This window comes from Theropithecus gelada, chromosome 9 (assembly GCF_003255815.1).
Source record: "Theropithecus gelada isolate Dixy chromosome 9, Tgel_1.0, whole genome shotgun sequence".
NCBI classification, from domain to species: Eukaryota; Metazoa; Chordata; class Mammalia; order Primates; family Cercopithecidae; genus Theropithecus; species Theropithecus gelada.
The window spans coordinates 59,958,656-59,980,818 of NC_037677.1; the positions used below are offsets into that span (position 1 = coordinate 59,958,656).

General features: G+C 40.3%; 1 protein-coding gene across 3 annotated transcripts in view; it reads right to left on the bottom strand.

Annotated features, from left to right (window-relative positions):
* VCL (vinculin) overlaps positions 1 to 22,163 on the bottom strand; it is a 126,431-nt gene that overhangs the window by 73,936 nt on the left and 30,332 nt on the right. For all 3 annotated transcript variants that reach the window (XM_025397576.1, XM_025397577.1, XM_025397578.1), the window contains exon 2: positions 3,560 to 3,630. In XM_025397576.1, coding sequence (XP_025253361.1) covers positions 3,560 to 3,630 — 71 coding nt within the window. The remainder of the gene's footprint in view (positions 1 to 3,559; positions 3,631 to 22,163) is intronic.

The window sequence follows — 22,163 nt, forward strand, 5'->3', positions numbered from 1 at the left end:
ATAGCGTATTTCAGCATATATCTCTGGGGATTAGCAAAAATAAGTTTTCTGACAAAATCCATTTACCAATCAAATCATATTCATAGACTAGAATGTCATTTTTGGAAGCAACTGTTTGCAGGGTCTTCTAGTCGAACTACCTACCTGATAGTGAAATCCCTAATCACTCATTCCCCGTGCTCTGTACCTTCCAAGGTGTGAGGGGCAACCTGCTACAAGCTAGAGCTATGTTTTCAATGCAAGGTAAATGCAAGTTTAATTATAATATGTTTAGTTGACAGCATAAGATTCCTCTTAATATTAACAGCCTAAGACCGGGGCACAGTGGCTCATGCCGGTACTCCCAACACTTTGGGAGGCCAATGCAGGAGGATTGCTTGAGCCCAGGAGTTCAAGACCAGCCTGGGCAACAGGGAGACCTTGCCTCTACAAATGATTTAACAATTGTCTGGGCATGGTGGCACACACCAGCTACTCCGGAGGCTGGGGCAGGAGAATCACTTAAGCCTGGGCGATCGAGGCTGCAGTGAGGCATGATTGCACCATTGCACTTCAACCTGCGTGACAGAGTAAGAGCCTGTCTCAAATATATATGTATATATATAACCAGGCTGATTGGATGGCATGTGAACAAAATAGGCTCCTGTTGGTCAGAGCTAGAAGAAACCTTGAGATCACCAAGTCCAATGAAGGTAGGACAAAAAAGATACTCCCACAAAATAGGCTCTACAAAAAAAACAGATGCTTTTAGCACCTTACTTCCTGACACATGAAGACATTTTGTGGAATTAACAGAAACACAGTTGCATAAAGCACCCACTCAAGTTAGTTAGAAATGAGAAGACTTCAATATGGGTGAAAATTTTACATCTGTTGAATGAAAATAATAGAACATAAGGAGGATAAAAATAAAGGAACACTTTTAGCTTTATTTAAAGTTGTGATATATAACATACATAGAGAAAATAAACATATGTATAATATAATGAATAAATATAAAACAACCACCCACGTAACTCATCACTTAAATCAAAAATAGAACATTATTACCACTTTTAGATGCCCCTGTGTACCTCTCCCTAGTATAAACTTCTTCCTCCCTCCCAGAGATACTATCTACCCTGGCTGTAGTGACCATTATTCCTTACTCATCTTCATCTTTTTACTATATAAATAGGCATGTCTAAACAACATAGTTTATTTCTGCATGTTTTTGAGCTTTTTTTTTTTTTTTTTTTCCAGACAGAGTCTCACTCTGTCACCCAGACTGGAGTACAGTCGCTTGATCTCGGCTCACTGCAACCTCCACCTCCTGGGTTCAAGCAATTCTCCCATCTCAGCCTCCCAAGTAGCTGGGATTACAAGTGTGAGCCACCACACCCAGCTAATTTTCATATTTTTAGTATAGATGGGGTTTCACCATGTTGGCCAGGCTGGTCTTGAACTCCTGACCTCAAGTGATCCACCTGCCTTGGCCTCCCAAAGTACTGGGATTACAGGTGTGAGTCACCACACCTGGCCATTTTTGAACTTTAAATAAGTGGAACCTACATATCTATCTATCTATCTATCTATCTATCTATCTGACTTTCATTTCCCTCAATTATTTTTGAGATTCATTCATTCCTCTTTTTTTGTCTTTTTATTTATTTATTTATTTTTAGATACAGGGTTTCACTCTGTCACCCAAGCTGCAGTGCAGTGAGTGCAGTCACAGCTCACTACAGCCTCAACTTCCCCAGCTCAGGTGATCCTCCCACTTCAGCCTCCTGGGTGGCTGAGACTACCGGCTCACACTCCCACATGCAGTTAATGTTTTGTAGAGATGAGTTTTCACCACATTGCCCAGGCTGGTCTCAAACTCCTAGGCTCAAGTGATCTTCCCTCCTCGGCCTCCCAAAGTGCTGGGATTATAGGTGTGAGCCACTGCACCCGGCCTCATTGTTTTTTTCAATTGAAATGAAACTCATATAGCATAAAATTAACCATTTTTAAGTGAAAATTCCTCAGTCCTTTTCATTACTGATTAATATTACAATTTCTGACTATACCATGATTATTTTTACCCATTCTACTCTAGATAGACCAGTGGAGTCGTCATGAACAATGCTGATAGAAATGTTTTTTATATGGATGCTGGTGTGCATGTGGACAAGTATCTTTAGGGAACATACCTGGGAGTGGAACTGCTTATCCTCTACTTTACTAATGTCAAATTGTTTTCCAAAGTGGCTGCACCAATTTACATTCCCAACAGCAGTGTAAGAACATTCCAGTTGCTCCATATCTTATCAACAACTGATATTATCAGGCTTCTTAATTTAGGGTGTATAATAGAATAATTTGCACTTCTCTGATGACTGAGATAAAATATTGGCCACTTACATTTCCTCTTTTGAGGTGCTATTCAAGTCCTTCACACACCTTCTTTTTGAAAAGTCTTATGCTATTCTTACTAACTTCTATGAGTTCTACTTTTTCTGTCCTATCCATCAGCTTTTACTTTTGCTTACAACTTGACTGCCATATAGAACAAAACCACTAATCAAAGACAATATAAGAGCCTAAAAAGTTTTAAGTATTCAAAAATTAGTATGTCTGCTTGTTTTATGTAGAATAGCCCAAAAAGCCTGGAAATTATTTTTAGGAGTACTAGGAGATACATAAATATAACTTAAATTTAAAATGTAACTGAAAATATGAAACAATAATTTTTTTTTTTTTGAGACAGAGTCTCCCTCTGTCACCCAAGCTGGAGTGCAGTGGCATGATCTCCACTCACTGCAAGCTCTGCCTTCCGAGTTCACACCATTCTCCTGCCTCAGCCTCCCAAGTAGCTGGGACTACAGGTGCCCGCCACCACATTTGACTAATTTTTTTTCTGTATTTTTAGTAGAGATGGGGTTTCACCATGTTAGCCAGGAAGGTCTCGATCTCCTGACCTTAGGTGACCCACCTGCCTCGGCCTCCCAAAGTGTTAGGATTACAGGCATGAGATACCCTGCCTGGCCGAAACAATAATTTTTTAAAGTTTATATCTACCATTATTCCCTTATCTCCAAGCAAAGGTGCCCAGTATACAATGCAGATTCATGCATGCTATAGTCACAATGGGTCTCTGAATACTTTTCATCCTAGAAAGAAAAACTCAAAAGTCATAATCTTATGTCTTATGTCAAAAATCGGCCAGGTACGGTTAGCCAGACATGGTGGCACATGCCTATAATCCAAGCTATTCCGGAGGCTGAGACAGGTAAATCATTTCAACCCAAGAGGCAGAGTTGTAGTGAGCTGACATCGCACCATTGCACTCCAACCTGGGTGACGAGGGTGAAACTCCATCTCAAAAAAAAGGAAAAAAAAAATTATTATGTCAAAAATGCCTAATATCAAAGACTAAAATGAAGTTTTTTTTAAAAAGAAGACAAAAAAGTTGAAATTTCAATTGTAAACAAAAGTTTTATGCCAAAAAAAAAAGTTGTTACTGAAATCAGCTACTTTTTCTTCCTAACAAGAGCATTATTTTGCTTAGCAACAGAAGAATATTTTAATTACTCACTTAATAAATGCTGGTGGCATATCTCTCTTCAAAATCTGATCCTCAGTGGTTTGAACAGTCTCTTTTCCAACCTACAAGAGGAAAAAAAAATTCATAATTCAAATTCTCAGACCTTAAAAAACTATTACTTAAGCATATTTGAAACATATACTTAAACATAATCTATCATTAAAATTTCTAGATTTAAGGGAGATTTCTGGATTTAAAAAATTTTTTAGGATTACTCACATAATATGCTTTCACAATATACCAGAATAATATGGAATACAAACATAATGTTGTATTACTCCTTCTCCAGAGTAACTAATTTGAAAGCATTATTGAGCATAATAGGAGAAATTCATCATTGAGAATACCTGTGTGTGTGTTTAGCCAAAAAACTCTGCCACATCTCTAAAATGTTACCTGAAGTATATGAATCAAGTTAGACAGACAAAAAACATCTATATAGAAAATAAATAGTTATTGGAACTGGGGAAAATATTTGAAACTATTATGATTCTGACACTAGAAACCAAACATGAAAATATGCAACATTTACTAGTAATCAAAAAAACTGAAATTAAAACAACATGGTATTTTTCCCTAATTATAGTGCAAGTTAAAAAGAAAGAATATATAATGCTGAATGCAACAATGGAATAGATAGTTTTACACCCTGCAGGTGGTGATATAAACTGACATATTCTCTTTGGAAAATCATTTGTTAGAATGTGTTAGGAGACATAAAAAAAGTCATACCTAGAAATTCCACTTTTGAGAATATACCTTATAAGCTGTAATACCAAACGTGGTAATAAAAACAATATTCACAAAAGTATTCACTATGATGATAGTTATAAAAGCTAAAACACTTCATAAATAACTCCTCCAACAAAGAGGAATAGTAAATTAAGATATATTGTTAGGTTGAGTACTATGGGGCCATTAAAACAATGGTTATAAAAACTTAGCATTATGGGAAAATGTTTATGACATTATATTTCACTTAAAAGAAGAAATATAAATAACAAGTACATTATGAGTACAACACCAAAAAAAAAACCCGCATGTATAAATAAAGCAACAACACTGAAAGAATATTTTTAAAATATTCCTGTGGTTGTACTAATGCTTAGGAAATTGAGCGATTTTGTATTTGTATTTCCTATTTTCTAATTTCCTGAAATGTAAATTTTTTTTTTTTTTTTTTTTTTTTTTTGAGACGGAGTCTCTCTCTGTCGCCCAGGCTGGAGTGCAGTGGTGGGATCTCGGCTCACTGCAAGCTCCGCCTCCCGGGTTCACGCCTTTCTCCTGCCTCAGCCTCCCGAGTAGCCGGGACCACAGGCGCCCGCCACCGCGCCCGGCTAATTTTTTGTATTTTTAGTAGAGACGGGGTTTCACCGTGGTCTCGATCTCCTGACCTTGTGATCCGCCCACATCGGCCTCCCAAAGTGCTGGGATTACAGGCGTGAGCCACCGCGCCCGGCCCCTGAAATGTGAATTTTAAAGTAATTTTTGTAATTTAAAAACACAAAAATGTTTCTGTAAGCTGTTTTGTTATTTTTTGTTTGTTTGTGTTTTTGAAATAGAGTCTCACTTTATTACCCAGGCTGAAGCCCAGTGGTACAGTCTCGGCTCACTGAAACCTTGGCCTCCCAGGTTCAAGTGATTCTGGTGCCTCAGCATCCCAAGTAGTTGGGACTACAGGCATGTGCCACCACACCCAGCTAATTTTTTTTTTTTTTTTTTTTTTTTGGATTTTTAGTAGAGATGGGGTTTCACCATGTTGGCCAGGCTAGTCTCAAACTCCTGACCTCAAGTGATCCACTCACCTTGGCCTCCCAAAGTGCTGGGATTACAGGCATGAGCCACCACTCCCAGCCTAAGTTATTTAGTTGTAATTATTTTCTACCTAATAATCTTAGTACATAATTATCTGTCATTTTATATAAATCTTCCAAATAGTAATGGTCAGAAATTTTCTTAAATTATCAAAATATTAAATGTCACACAACAAATTACGTATGTATTATACCACTAATCATACACATATTCACTTTCTTCAAAATTATCTCTGTGCAGGTCTTGAATGTCAATTTTTCTTCCACTGTATTCATGTATTATAAAATATAAGAGTAAACTTTAATATAGTAAATGGCGAAATTCATCCATTTTAACAATATAAAGCCACCTAGGAGTACTAAATCATAATTATAAACCATATTTTAATGTAGAAATCTGTGAAATTAAAAAACCCCAGAATGCAAAATATGTCAGTCCTACTATTTAACCATGTAACTTTTGATTGAGTTTAAAGGAAAAAAAAATGGAGTAAGAAAAATCCTGGCCGGCACAGTGGCGCACACTTATTCCCAGCACTTTGGAAGACCAAGGTGAGAGGATTACTTGAAACCAGGAGTTGGGGACCAGCCTGGGCAACACAGTGAGACCCTGTCTCTACAAAAAATTAGTCGGGTGTGGTGGCTCACACTTGTAGTCCCAGCTGCTTGGGAGACTGAGATGGGAGGATCACTTAAGCCCAGGGGGTTGAGGCTGTGGTGAGCAGTGTTTTACACCACTGCACTCCAGCCTGAACAGGGCAAGACCCTGTATCAAAAATTCTCTAAATGCACAGTAAATCAGCTAAAGAAAATAACACAATAAACTATTCTCAGAGAATATAAGTCATGCATAAATTATGAATACAAGTTTTTTCTCTCAAGTTAATAGCTAGAGAAAAAGCAACACATATCTACCACTGTGTAACAGCCAATGCTTCTGTAGACAATAGACTGTCTGTATCATAATAAAAGGCTTTTAAATCAGCAGCTGGTTCTCTAGAGTTTCTCAGCTCAAAACATGACAGAATATTTCCAGATGTATTGTTCACTATGTTTTCCAACTGAAACCAACCATTTAAAAAGCTGTGGCCATGATTTCATGAAGTAAAAGATGAAGTTCAGCCACAAAGTCACTGGTTCACATTCAGTATAAAGGGCCTAAAAAGATATTCACATTTATGACACAGAGAGATTCCTTTTATATATGTGGGGAGAAGGAGGGACACAGACACAGAGAGCAAGGGTGAGAGGGAGAACTAGGTGAGTTCCTCTTATATCTCCTTTAGAAAATAGTAAGTTATTCAGTGTTATTAAACATTGTTTTTAGCACAACAATATGTGCCAGGTACTGTTTAGGTAGTAGAGATAGAGAATATAAATAAGTTTCCTGCCTTCATGGAACTTATAGTCTAGTAGGGAGAGACAGAGAGTCATACGTAAATAAACAAATATGATGCCAGATGGTAAAAATGATGCTATAAAGAGTACAGGCTGGAAACAGAGGAGCCTACTTTGGAAAGAGTAGATAAAGAAGCAACATTGGAGCTGAGACTTTGAAACTAAGAAGGAGCCACTCATGAAAGAGCTAGGCAAGAACAATCCAGGAGTAGCAGCCAGAAAAAGGCCCTAAGGTAAGAAAAGACTGCGTGTATTTTAGGAACTGGAAAGAGGCCAGAGTGGCTGAAGCTCAGGGAGGGAGGGAAGTGTGGTGTGGTGATGAGGCTGGGTAAGAAGGCAAGGGCCAGATCATAAAGAGCCGTTTAGCCCAGCTTGAAATATTTGGAATCGTTTATCGGTATAATAGGAGGCAGGAGTTCTAAACAAGAGATTAATCTGACTTTTTCTTTTTTTTTTTTTTTCTTTTTTTTAAGAGACATGATCTGGCTCCATAGCCCAGACTTGAGTGCAGTGACGCAATCATAGCTCAAGCGATTCCGGGCTCAAGAGATCCTCTGTCCGGAGCAGCTAGGACTCCAGGCATGAGCCACCATACCTAGCTAATTTTTTGGTTTTTTTCTTTTGTAGAGATGGGGTCTCACACTGTGTTTCCCAGGCTGGTCTCAAACTCCCATGCTCCAGCGATCCTCCTGCCTTGGCCTCCCAAACTGCTGGGATTACAGTCATGAGCCACCATGCCTGGCCTGATTTTCTTTTTAAAAGGTCATTTTGCCTATTTTTAGGGGGTGAGGGGAAAGCAGGGTAACCAGTATCACTCTCCTAGATGATTGCAGGGAGGCTACTGCAGTCAGCCGGGAGAGTGATAGTAGTGACTTAAGTAACCTTAAGTTACTTACTCCATTTCTATTTTCACTACTAAGTGAAATATGTCAGTCCTACTATTTAACCACGTAACTTTTTTTTTTTTTTTTTTTTTTTTGGAGACAGAGTCTCCCTCTGTCACCCAGGCTGGAGTGCAGCGGCCGGATCTCAGCTCACTGCAAGCTCCGCCTCCCAGGTTCACGCCATTCTCCTGCCTCAGCCTCCCGAGCAGCTGGGATTACAGGCACCTGCCACCACGCCTAGCTAATTTTTGTATTTTTAGTAGAGACGGGGTTTCACCGTGTTGGCCAGGATGGTCTCGATCTCCTGACCTCATGATCCGCCTGCCTCGGCCTCCCAAAGTGCTGGGATTACAGGTGTGAGCCACCGCGCCCGGCTAACCATGTAACTTTTGATTGAGTTTAAAGAGTAAAAAAATGGAGTAAGAAAAATCCTGGCCGGCACAGTGGTGCACACTTATTCCCAGCACTTTGGAAGACCGAGGTGAGAGAATTACTTGAAACCAGGAGTTTGGGACCAGCCTGGGCAACACAGTGAGATCCTGTCTCTACAAAAAATTAGTCGGGTGTGGTGGCTCACACCTGTGGTCCCAGCTGCTTGGGAGGCTGAGATGGGAGGATCACTTAAGTAGTGAAAATAGAAATGGAGAAAAGAACAGAATTGTGTTACCTTTTGAAGGAAGAACTATTATTAGGACTTGCTCTTGGACTGGGTGGGGTGGGGGATTAAGACTACACTGAGGTAAGGAAATAAAACCATGTGGCCGGGCATGGTAGCTTATGCCTATAAATCCCAGCACTTTGGGAGTCTGAGGCGGGCGGGTCACCTGAGGTCAGGAGTTCACCACCAAACCTGGCTAACATGGTGAAACCCTGTCTCTACTAAAAATACAAGAATTAGCTGGGCATGGTGGCAGATGCCTATAACCCCAGCTACTCTGGAGGCTGATGCAAGAGAATCGCTTTAACCTGGGAGGCGGAGGTTGCAGTGAGCCAAGATCGTGCCACCGTACTCCAGCCTGGGCAACAAGAGCAAAACGCCGCCTCAAAAAAAGGAAAAAAGAAAAAAAATCACTTCTAAATCAATGAAATAAAAAGCCTTCAAAGGCAGCAATGCTAGAAGGCTGATATATGATAAACAGTTACTATCCAAAGATAAAGTAATCATGGCTATACTAGATGAAAACATTAAAACAGTTTTGTAAATAGCAAATAATCTGACCCCAGTAGAGGTAATTACTAAAAACTGAATGGCGTGTAATTAATTGACGCCTCTTTGTAAGAGTAGGAGTAGGTAAGGAAAGATAAATAATTAAAAATATATTCAAGGGCATTTATTTAAATGCTATTTTTGAATACTTAAGTGATAAACACTAAATTTGAATTTGTTATTCTAAGCTGCATTCATACTTGAAGCAATAGTATTCATAACTGCTCAATACACTCTGCCTAGAATTAGATTAGGGACAATGAATGGCACTATTTTTAAGGTACAACACATAAAACATCACTATGTAGAATGAATGCCATTTTTTCTTGGGGAATTGATTTTTGGCAGTGCTGTCCAAAGAATTTTCTCTTATGATGGAAATATTTTATTTAATCTGTGCCGCCCAATACAGTACCCATTAGCCACATGTGAGTACTGACCACTTGAAATGTTCCCAGCATAGGTGGGGTGCAGTGGCTCATGCCTGTAATCCCAGCACTTTGGGAGGCCAAGGCGGGTGGATCACCTGACGTCAGGAATTCAAGACCACCCTGGTCAACATGGCGAAATCCCGTCTCTACTAAAAATACAAAAAGTAGCCGGGCGTGTGGCAGGCGGCTGTAATCCCAGCTACTCAAGAGGCTGAGGCAGGAGAATTGCTTCAACCTGGGAGGCGGAGGCTGCAGTAAGCTGAGATTGCACCACTGCACTCCAGCCTAGGTGACAGAGCAAAACTCCATCTCAAAAAAAAAAAAAGAAAGAAAGAAAAGAAAGAAAGAAATGTGGCCAGTATAACTGAAGAACTGAATTTTTACCTTTATTTCATTTTAATTGCCACATGCAGCTGTAGCTACCATATCAGGCAGCACAGATCCATGAGACCTTCACTGTCTCCTAAAATTGGTCTTGTTGCTCCAGACTCTTCCTTCCAATTCATTCTTCACACAGCTACTAAATTAACCTTCATTTATGCCTTTGCTATGTGGTCTTTTAGAAGAAAGGAGCCAGGCCTGGAAAGGAGAAGCTGCCCAGTAGAAAATAATCAGGCAGCCCAACCAAAAAGAGGATCACAGGCAAAGAAGGTCAGTCAGATATGCGAGTACAAGGAGGCCAGGACTAGAAAGACAGGCTGGTGTGGCTTCAACAGAGGAAATGAGGCTAGAAAGGAAAGCTCAGTTAGTTCAGGAAGGACTTTGTACGCTAAGTGAAGGCAGAGAGGATTGTTACCTTGACCTGCCCATTTATTCAAAGATTGTCATCCTCTTTTCTAGATCTTTACAATTCAGTGTTCTAACACCGAAGTAACAAGTCGAGAACTTCCAAAGAACCAGTTTCTAAAGATCTACAGAAGCAGAAAGGTATGTCCTGTTTGGGAACAACTGGCAAAACCTGTCTAGGAGAACCAAAGACAAATCTTTTACTTTTAAGCCATTAATCCATTGATGACAGAAAATGCATTTTCCTGTCCTCTCCTGTCACCATCAAAACAGAAAATTTCCATAGCACCCAACTTTTCCAAATAAAAATAGAGTAGACCGGCCAGGCGCAGTGGCTCACACACGCCTGTAATCCCAGCACTTTAGGAGGCCGAGGCGGGCGGATCACGAGGTCAGGAAATCGAGACCATCCTGGCTAACACAGTGAAAACCCGTCTCGACTAAAAATACAAAAAATTTGCCGTGTGTGGTGGCGGGTGCCTGTAGTCCCAGCTACTCGAGGGGCTGAGGCAGGAGAATGGTGTGAACCCGGGAGGCGGAGCTTGCAGTGAGCCAAGATCACACCACTGCACTCCAGCCTGGGCAACAGAGTGAGACTCTGTCTCAAAAAAAAAAAAAAAAAATAGAGTAGAACAAACAAGAAAGGGATTAATTCACAAAATGTCTTTTGTTAACTAACAGGAATCTTCATGGCTGGTGGGAAAATGTTATTCTTGGAGGTCAGCTTAGTATGGGGAAACATGATTCCCAATATAGACTACAACTTTGCAAACAGGTCATAAGAATCAACAAATGCTTCTTTTTTAATTTTTTAAGATGGGGTCTTGCTCTATTGCCCAGTTCCTTGAACTGCTGGGGTCAAGGAATCCTTCCACCTCAGCCTCCCAAGTAGCTGGGAGTACATCACACCTGTCTGATGCCTGATTTTTTAATGCCTTAAAATAAACCTGATTCCTTCTGAAAAAAGCCCTGCGGATTAAAGGGCTAAAAAAACAAAAAAAACAAACAAACAAAAAACAAAAAAACAGAGCAGCTGGGCACAGTGACTCACGCCTGTAATCCAGCACTTTGGGAGGCCGAGGTGGGCGGATCACCTGAGATCAGAAGTTTGAGACCAGCCTGGCCAACATGGTGAAACCCTGTCTCTACTAAATATACAAAAATTGGTTGGGCGTGATGGCAGGCGCCTGGAATCCCAACTACTCGGGAGCCTGAGGCAGGAGTATCACTTGAACCCGGGAGACAGAGGTTGCAGTGAGCCGAGATTGTGCCATGGCACTCCAGCCTGGGTGACAAGAGCAAAACTCCATCTAAGAAAAACAAAAACAGAGAAAAGAACAAACAGATCTTAGTTATAGTCTGAATAGGTTTCTCTGGGTCAGTATTTTAAAACAACCCTTTTGGAGTAATCTAACCTTATAAGAAATATAGTCCTGTCTCTTGGTATCTATGGAGAATTGGTTCCATGACCCGCTTCAAATACCAAAACCCACAGATGCTCGTCTCTTATATAAAACAGCATAGCGTTTGCATGTAGCTTACACACATCCTCCCACATACTTTAAATTATCTCTGGATTATTTGTAATACCTAATATAATATAAATGCTATGTAAATAGTTGTTATACTGTATTGTTTAGGGAATAAAGACAAGGAAAAAAAATCTGTACATGTTCAACACAGATGCAACCATCCTTGTTTTCTGAATATTTTCAGTCCACAGTTGGTTAAATGCACAAGTGTGGAACCCACAGATACAGAGAGCTAATTGTACGTGTTATCCCTTCCTAACTTTAGTCCACTGCTGAGAGAAACTCAGACTTGTTAGTTCTATTCACTGACAAAATTATTTCTCTTTTATTTTCTTCTTCAGAGAATAGCCTTTAACTCTTGGGGCTTGATTCCATTCAATTCAATAAACAAGCAGTAAGTGCCAACTATGTGTCCACTAGGTGGTAGGAAGAGAATGAGATAAGAAATAAAACATCTTTAGACATAAACTGAAATAATGGTAGTGAATGAATAAGAGGCCTGGGGGCATTTCTAGGGGGCTTGGCAGGAAGCCCTGTTTCTTTTGAAGAGTTCTTACTTTGTTCAGTAGTTAATTTAAATATCTTTTGTTCAATATGTGACTTTAGTTCAAAATTCTATGTGAGAGGCCTTTTGTCTTCTGCTGTTGTTATTATTACTCCTTTCATCACAATGTACTCGATTTGGTTTAGTAATGTAGAGAGATTTGGTTTCTTTCCAGCAAAAAAAAAGAAAGAGAGAAAAAAAAAGGTTGGCTGGTTCAAGTCACTACCTAGACTGAAAAATATGTTAATGTAGATGTCTCCTCTAGCTAGACTAAGTACAAGAAAACAGAAAGACGAAACAAAGCTGGGAAGACTTTTGTTACTGATTTGTACAGTGTAAGTCATAACTAAAGAGCATTACATTAAAAAGGTGGTAGGAAGATGTTCTTAATTATTTAATTATTTAGACAATAGGTTGTGACCAACTGATTGTGACCAGTATTAAGAATGTGTACCCATTTGCCTGTACTTACTGTGGCTCAAATCAATGTCTTATGGCATAAGAGTTAGCCTAATCAATCCATTATACTGAACAACCATTCTGATTGCAGCTGTGTCCAGTACCAGCCCTCAGTCATACAAGGATAATAATAATGTATGTGACCCATCATCAGCAATGTTTTTGATTGTTTTTCTGGGGTGGTGATGGACTTGTGATCCATCCACCCCTCACTGATATCCTTTGTACATCATTCACAGATGGCCAGCCAGAGTTCAGTGTTGAAGAGGCCACATCCAGAAAAACTGAAACTCTCTAATCTACTCTGATTTCCAACTTATTCATTTAATCAAGCACTTAATGAGTACTTTCCGTGTGGGAGGCACTGTATCTGTCACCGTGTGATGGGGATACAAAAGTGAGACTCAGTCCTTGTTCATAGACAAATGCTTAAACAAATAATGTAATGCAATGTAATGCATGCTCTAGTAGAGTTACATCCAAGTTTCCGCTCTGCATAGGTGAGGTACAGGAAGTTTCACAGAGGAAGATAAATTCTAGGAAGGCAGAATAAGAGTTATCCAGAAGTGATAGGATTCAAGGTAAAAAGGAGGGCTTTCCAGTTAATAGGGCAAGATATGGGAAAGAATGGCCAGTTCAGGAAACACAGCTGGAAAACGGGGTACTGTGTAGAGAGGAGGTATGAAAAGGACAGGAAATTGGAAAAGCAGAAAGGGGCCACATCATGAAGGGCCTTGTATGCAAAGCAATAGACTTATCCTCTAAGCAATGGGAAATTATTTAATTATTCTAAGTAAAAGACACTGTTAGGTCTGCATTTCAAACAGAAAAATTCAGCAGCAAGAATGGATCAGAACAAAGAAAACTAGGACGACAAGTTCATTTGTGAATTCATTTATTCAATCAACAAATACTACTTATATAACATGCAATGTACCAAGCATTACAGACAGTGATGAAGAAAACACACATGGCCCCAGATCTCACGGAGCTTACTTACAGTCTTAGTGAAAGATAAACTACAGATTAACTGTAGCAGAAGCAGCAGCAGTGTGAATGGAGATGAGAGGGCAGGTGTAAAAAAGGCAGCTACATGACACTCCATGCACAGGGTGAGAGAGAAATCTAGGATGGCTCCCAGCCCCTGGCTCAAGTGACTGGGTCAATTGGTAACATAGGAAGAAAACCAGATCTGAGAGGGAAACTAATTAGCACTGGGATATTCAGAGGGAGTTGTCCGATAAGCAACAGAAAAGATGGTTCCTCAGTTCACTTACCTGGACTAGAAAAATTGATTCACAAGTAACGGGCAAATCAGATGTTCTAAAAGCCATGGATAATGAATGAAATCACGACCCAACACCACCACTGGTGGATGAACAAGCTGGTGAAAAGAGCTAGGAAGAAAATATCAGAGATAGGGGCAGGGGGGATCAGTAGAACTGTGTCATAAAAGCCAAAAGAGTTTTAGGAACAGTCAATAGTGTCAACTGCCATAGAGAGGTTAATGGTGTCATTAAGATATTCACAGAGTTGTGTGACCATCACAATTGATTTGTGAACATTTTCATCACTCCAAAAAGAGACCTAGTACCACTAGCAGTCAACACCACCCCCATTTAGCCCTAACCCTTCCTCACCACCACCTAGTCTTAGGTAATCACTAATCTACTTTTTCTCTACAGACTTACTTATTCTAAATATCTGATATAAATAAAATCACATAAGATGTGCTCTTTAGTGACTAGCTTCTTTCATGCTGTGCCATGAATCAGTACTTCATTTCTTTTTATTGCCAAATCATATTTCATTGTATGGTTACACCACATTTTGTCTGTCCATTCATCAGTTGATGGACACCTGAGTTGTTTTCATGTTTTGGCTATTATGAATAATGCTGCTATAAACATTAGTGTACAAGGTTTTATATGAACATGATTTCATTTCTCTTGGTTATAAACCTAGGTATTGAATTGCTGGGTCACATGGTATCTCTATGTTTGACCATTTGAGGAAATGCCAGCCTATTTTCCAAAGAGGCTAAACCATTTAACATTCGCAGCAGCTACATGAGAGGGTTCCAACTTCTCAACATCCCTGGCAACACTTGTTATTATCTTTTTAATTACAGCCCTCCTAGTGAAGTGGTATCTCATTATGGTTTTGACCTGATGGCTAATGATGCTGAGCATCTTTTTATGTGTTTATTGACCATTTATATATCTACTTTTAAGAAATGTCTATTCAAATCCCTTGCCAATTTTTATTTTTTATTTTATTTATTTATTTATTTATTTATTTTTGAGACCAAGCCTTACTCTGTCACCCAGGCCGGAGGTGCAGTGGTGCAATCTGGGCTCACTGCAACCTCCGCCTCCCGGGTTCAAGCGATTCTCCTGCTTCAGCCTCCCAAGTAGCTGGGACTACAGGCATGAGTCACCACGCCTGGCTAATTTTTGTATTTTTTGGGTAGAGACCAAGTTTCATCATGTTGGCCAGGCAGGTCTCGAACTCCTGACCTCAGGTGATCTGCCTGCTTCGGCCTCCCAAAGTGCTGGGATTATAGGCATGAGCCACTGTGCCTGGCTCCTTGCCAATATTTTGAGTTATTTATCTTTTGCAAATATTTTTCTCAGTCTGTGGGTTGTCTTTCCCTTTCTTGATAGTGTCCTTTGCAGCACAAGCTTTTAATTTTGATAAAGGCCAATTTAAGACTAAAATATAGCTTGCCTTTTTCTTTTCTTTTTTTTATTCTGAGACAGAGTCTCTGTTGCCCAGACTAGACTGCACTGGCATGATCACAGCTCATGACAGCCTCTACCTCTTTGGGTCCAGGTGGTCCTCCCACCTCAGCCCCCTGAGTAGCTAGATGTACAGGTGTATACAACCACACCAGGCTTTTTTTTTTTGAGACGGAGTTTCACTCTTGTTGCCCAGGTTGGAGCGCAATGGCGTGATCTCGGCTCACTGCAACCTCTGCCTCCCAGGTTCAAGTGATTCTCCTGCCTCAGCCTCCCGAGTAGCTGGGATTACAGGCATGTGCCACCACGCCCAGCTAATTTTGTATTTTTAGCAGAGATAGGGTTTCTCCATGTTGGTCAGGCTAGTCTGGAACTCTTGACAACAGGTGATCCGCTGGCCTCAGCCTTCCAAAGTGCTGGAATTACAGGTGTGAGCCACCGCACCCGGCCACACCCAGCTAATTTTTAGTATTTTTTGTAGAGATGGGGTCCACCATGGTGGCCAGGCTGGTCTCGAACTTCTGGGCTCAAGTAATCTACCCGTGGGGCCTCCCAAAATGCTGGGATTACAGCCTAGCTTGTCTTCTTTTGTTGCTCGTGATTTTGGTTGCTTGTGCTTTTTTCCTGTTGTTTTGTGTTATCTTTTGCTACTTGTGCGTTTGGTATAACACCTAAGACGGCTTCATCTAACCTGAGGTCATGAAGATTTACTCCCATGTTTTATTCTAAGAATTGTACAGTTTTAGCTCTTACAGTTAGGTCTGTGATCCATTTGGAGTCAATTTTTGTGTATGGTAAAAGAAAAGTTTATCATTTTTTTCAAACTGGAGAAAACCAAGCACACCGATGGCTACAGGAAAAGAGGCAGGAAACAGATTTCTTCTGAAGTCAGATCCCTGAAGAGACAGGGCAAGAATCTGGAGAGAGATACAGAGACTAACCTTTACCAGGAGAAAGGCCACCCTTACCCTAGACAAGGGGGTTGGTGGGGGAAGGAAGTGGAGATGGAGACCTAACTGTAACTATAGGGTAATGGGCTATATCTTCTTAGGAATTTACAAGGCACATTAGCATAATTGAGGATCTATAATAACCTTCAGTCAGGAAATGTGTTCAGTTTTGTTTAATCCTCTATTTTCCAAATTCATTTGACCAAGAATTCCTTATTTCTTACACCTATATGATGGAATTAGGATTTCTAGGACATATGTAGGAAACAGTGATCTAGGCCAGGAGCTGCAAATTAGTGGAGTTTGTGTAGAATTTGGGACAAGGATGGTTTTTGTTTGATCCACACAGTATTTTTAACCCATTTATGCCAGAAGTTGCAAATTTTTTGTGTGAAAAATCAGACCTTGGCAATGACCTTGAGCAGTAGGATATAAATAACTCTCACAAGCCTAGTGTTCCAATAATGGAAGACTATGCATAAATGGGTTAAAAATCAAGAAATTTCACAAAGATCCAAATTTCTGACATCTCTTAAATATTAGAAGGTCTGGCAGCAATTTGGATCTGCATTCCATCACGGAAAAACATTGCTGGAACCCAAATGTCCCAAACAGGGCATTTGCGCCATGTCCACACTCATAATCTTAATCCCAATTCATTTTACTCATTTATGTCACCACCTGATTCCTGTAACTGAGTTTATCATTTCTATACTAAGCAACCCTCTCAGAGGGAAAAGTTCCTGAAGTCATTCTCAGAAACTCCTTATCCAACATTTTCTTTAATAAATGTGCTCTTCTTGTGAGAGCTATGAGAAAGATTGAGAAGCATTTATGTCAGGAGTGACAAAAAATACCAGTGTATGGGCCAAGTGCAACACACAGACTATTTTGTTTCACCTGCACAGTATTTTTTAACATGGGAAATTTCACATTAAAAAGAAACAGACTTCTGGGACTTTCTTGACAATTAGGAAGATTTGGTAACATTAGCCCTTAGAACAGTAAGTTGAAGATGGTAGTAACTTCTTTAGTTAGGGCCGGCATTTTCCAATTAACCACAGTTGCCATCACTCCCCAATGCTTATAACTGGCCTGATTCGCTCATTGCCTATTTATTTGGCTCCTAAGGCATCAGAGTTTGTACCACCTGATTAAACAAACAACCTTAATTAGCACAGTGCATTAGGCAAACATCTCAATATCATGAGTGTTAAGTGAAATTTTACTGAAGTCTCAGCTATTTCACTAATGAGGAAACATCCCACTCTCTCCCGAACATATATCCACATTGAGAAAATAACTGGAAGCAAACGCACCATGGGAAGTAGAATTTCAGTGATTTTTATTTTCTCCTTAATCCTTTTCTGTACTTTTTCCAGAGTGTTTTTTTTTTTTAAATCAACTATGTATTGCTTTCATAATCAGAAAAAAACACAGATTAAATTCTAAAATGCATCAACAATATTCTTCATAAATAATCTATAAAGTAATGAGAAACCTCTAGGGCCTAAAGGTTAAAATTTTAACCAATTGCCCAAAATATTAATTTAAATGTGCATCAATGAGAACACAATCACATAGGCTAGGCAGCAGATGAACCATGTCAGTGTCAAGTTCTGATGTCAAGCAAGCTTATCTGGTTCTACACAGTTTCCTTAGAACCAATGTTAAGCTTCCTTGGCAGCAGCTGTTTATTCTAACCCAACATGAGACTCAGTCTGTCAGTTAAGGCTACATAAATGTTAGCAGATCAGTCTTGCTCACCAGATCCCCATTTATGAAGACACCATGACTAAGCTTCCAATGTGCAAACACTTCATCCTCCCCCTCAACTCAAATTCTTCTGGCCAGGCACAGTGGCTCACAGCTGTAATCCCAGCATTTTGGGAGGCCGAGGTGAGTGGATCATCTGAGGTCAGGAGTTCGAAACCAGCCTGGCCAACGTGGTAAAACCTCGTCTCTACTAAAAATACAAAAATTAGTTGGGTGTGGTGGCAGATGCTTGTAATCCCAGCTACTTGGGAGGCTGAGGCAGGAGAACTGCTTGAACCCAGGAGGCAGAGGTTGCAGTGAGACAAGATCACGCCATTGCACTCCAGTCTGGTTGACAAGAGCGAAACTCTGTCTCAAAAAAAGGAAAAAAAAAAAAGATTACTTAAGGCTGGGAGCAGTGGCTCACACCTTTAATTCCAGCATTTTGGGAAGCCAAAGCTGGAAGATCACTTGAAGCCATGAGTTTGAGACCAGCCTGGGCAACATAGCAAGACCCTGTCTCTACAAAAAATTTTAAAAATTAAAAATTAACTGGGTGTGGTGGCTCTTGCCTGTAAGCCCTAGCTACTTGGGAGGCCGACGCAGGAGAATCACTTGAGCCCAGGAGATCGAGGCTGTAGTAAGCTATGATTGCACCACTGCACTCTGGCTTGGGCAACGGGGAGATCCTGCCTTAAAAAACAAAAACAAACAAAAAAAACCTCAGTCTTATTCCCACTAGTTATAATTAAGTAACCTTTACATATTCATAAATACCGATGAGGAGGAAAACATCATTGGATGATCTGAATATAATCTCTAGTAGATGCTTCAAGTACAAAGCAAAATCTTTTGCAAATTTGTGACTTAGGGTCTGTGACTGTATTTTTCCCTCATAGCCATGACACATGGTGGCTGGCACATAGCATATGCTCAGAAATGAAGTGCCAACTGAAGTAAAATGATGAAGATTTAAGATGAAATGAAAATTTAATTTTATCATTTTCATATCTGTGCACACATGCTCTTTAGCTCCTCAGTTCCTTCAAATGCCTACATGATTCGCTCAGGAAAGCATTCTTTTATCTTCATTCTTTCTTCAACACATCCATAAACTTTATTTATTTTTTATTTTATTTTTTATTTTTATTTTTTTGAGACAGTCTCACTCTGTCACCCAGGCTGGAGTACAGTGGCTGCAACCTCCGCCCCCTGGGTTCAAGCGATTCTCCTGCCTCAGCCTCCTGAGTAGCCGAGACTACAGGTGCCTGCCACCACAACTGGCTAATTTTTGTATTTTTAGTAGAGGTGGGGTTTCACCATGTTGGCCAGGCTGGTCTTGAACTCCTGACCTCAAATGATTCACCTACCTCGGCCTCCCAAAGTGCTGGGATTATAGGCATGACATCTATAAATTTTAATACTCTATGACTGTATGAGGGTGACTAGCTGGGCTCTCACGTCATTACTAAAAAAAAAAAAAAAAATGGGTAAATATATTTAAAAAGGAAAGCTAAATATTTCCAAGAGAAATTAGGTCAACACTACCACCTGTCCTATCTCTCTCATATGTAATTATTTTTTTAAAGGAAATATGTGTGAATATCCAGTCCATGAAAGTATCCCAGAGCCCCACCAGAATCAAAACAGTCCCCCGTCTTCTCCCTCACTGCCCTCTAAACGAACGTACTTTTCTCATTCCACAGAATTTAAAATGCATTCTTATTTTTTCTTTTTCTGCTTATAGCTAGAACTGCAATGCATTTTTTTTTTCCTTAATAGTTTCAGTTCACAAATGTGCAGAATTTCAGTTACATTATAGCTTTTGCAGATAAGCCTGGGCATGTAACCATGTAACATTGTCTCCACAGAAGAGTAACTCCAAACAACCAACTTGTAAATGAATTTTTGAAATGCAACCCATTTTCATGTTAGGAAAACGAGGTCCTACTTCTCATCTTGGAAGGTAACAGAATAGTGGAAAAAGAACTGGGGCTTTGGAATGCAGCAATCTGAATCTTACCTCACTCTGCTATTACCAGATCTGTGTCCTTTGGCAAGTAACTTAATCTCTTTGAACCTCACTCTCCTTATCAGTAAAAAGGAAAAAGTAACATCTCTCTCAGAGCTAAATGATGTAATACATATGTAAATCGCCTAGAATAGGGCCTGGTAGATAACAAGGGCTAAATAAACATTAGTCCCTTTTTCCTTTTCTCTGCCACCGCAATATTCATTTGTGATTTCAGTTTTCTCCTTCAAAAAAAAATTATTTTTCATTGAGCACATGCTGTAAGTCAGGAGCTCTTTATGATCTCATTAAATCTCTACAACTCCCTCGTGCGGTAGGTTCCATTTACTGTCCCATGCCACAGATGAGGAACAGAGTCACAGAGAAGTTTGCCAATTTGCTTAATAGTGATGCAGAAGCTAGAAAGAAATCATTTAGGCAGTTAGTGAGGGTAAGAGAGTTCTCGGCAAGGTTTCCTTTTTAATAAAAAGCAGCCCCCAAATCATTTCTTTTCTAACAAAGACCACCCTGAAAAATCGAGCTGCATACATAGAAAAGCATGCTAGAAGCTTGCATGGGTGAATGCCAGCAGCTATGCCAATAGGAAAAGGCTACATGGGGGCCAGGCATGTTCAACATGGAGGCTCCATCTTCCCTTTTCTTTGTCAACCATGTGTACAGTAAAGGAACAGGCAACATGATGCAGGCCAGGTAGAGAACATCTGCATAATAAAAGATTAGGCTGGGGTGGCCAGCTTCTTTGCATGCTTCGTAAATGGCACACCTGGTCCAACTAATGTTTTGGGCCCTATGTAAATCAGACACTGCCTCCTCAAGCTCATTTATAAAACTCCGTGCATTTCATCATGGAACTGGCAACCCATTTTTCTCCAGGATCCCTCTCTGGGCTGAGAGCTCTTCTCTTTCTTTTGCCTATTAAACTTCTACTCTTAACCTCACTCTGGTGTGTTCACATCCTTGATTTCCAGCAATGAAGCTCGGGTATTACCCGAGATAAGTGACACTGCTTCAATTATCACTCGAATAGTGATGATGACCTCAGCACACCTATACTCTAATCCTAAACCACTGGACTGCACCCTTCCTCCCTCCCTCCCTCCCTCTCTCCCTCCCTTCTTTCTTTCTTTCCCCCTCCCCTTTCTTTTTTTTTTTTTTTTTTTTTTTTTTTTTTTTTTTTTTGACAGGGTTTTGCTCTGTCACCCAGGCTGAACTGCAGTGGGGCGATCTCAGCTCACTGCAACCTCAACCTTCCGAGCTCTATCAATCCTCCCACCTTAGCCTCCCGAGTAGCTGGAACTGTAGACGCACACCACCACATTCGGTTAATTTTTGTATTTTCAGTAGAGGTGGGGTTTCATCATGTTGCCTAGGCTGGTCTTAAACTCCTGGCCTCAAGCAATCCTCCCACCTCCACCTCCCAAAGTGCTAAGATTACAGGCATGAGCCACCATACCCAGCCATACTGTGTCTTTTTAAAATAAGAAGAGTAGGGCCGGGCACCGTAGTTCACACCTGTATTCCCAGCATTTTGGGAGGCTGAGGTGGGCAGATCACCTGTGGTCAGGAGTTTGAACCAGCCAGGCCAACATGGCGAAACCCCATCTCTACTAAAAATACAAAAAATTAGCCAGGCATGGTGGTGCACACCTGTAATCCCAGCTGCTCGGGAGGCTGAGACAGGAGAATTGCTTGAACCGAGGAGGCAAAGATTGCAGTGAGCTGAGCTCGTGCCATGCCTGGGTGACAGAGCAAGACTTTGTCTCAAAAAATAAATAAAATAAAATAAGAGAGTGAGATTCAATGATGTCTAATATTTTTGGCTGTTACATTGTGTGATTCTATAACTCTACAGCACTTTCAGATGGCAAGAAGGACAAGAAAAACTTCAAGTACACAATGGGGACATATAAACTATCAAGATGCAATCTAACCAACTGATGTCCCATTGTCCTGGTTCTTCCCAGAAGCTGGAAGGTTTCTACAGCCAAGATCAGTTAGGCTTAACTAGGGCTTCAGCTCCTTAACTGTTATTTGCTTAGGCATGATCAACTGAGTCAGCCTG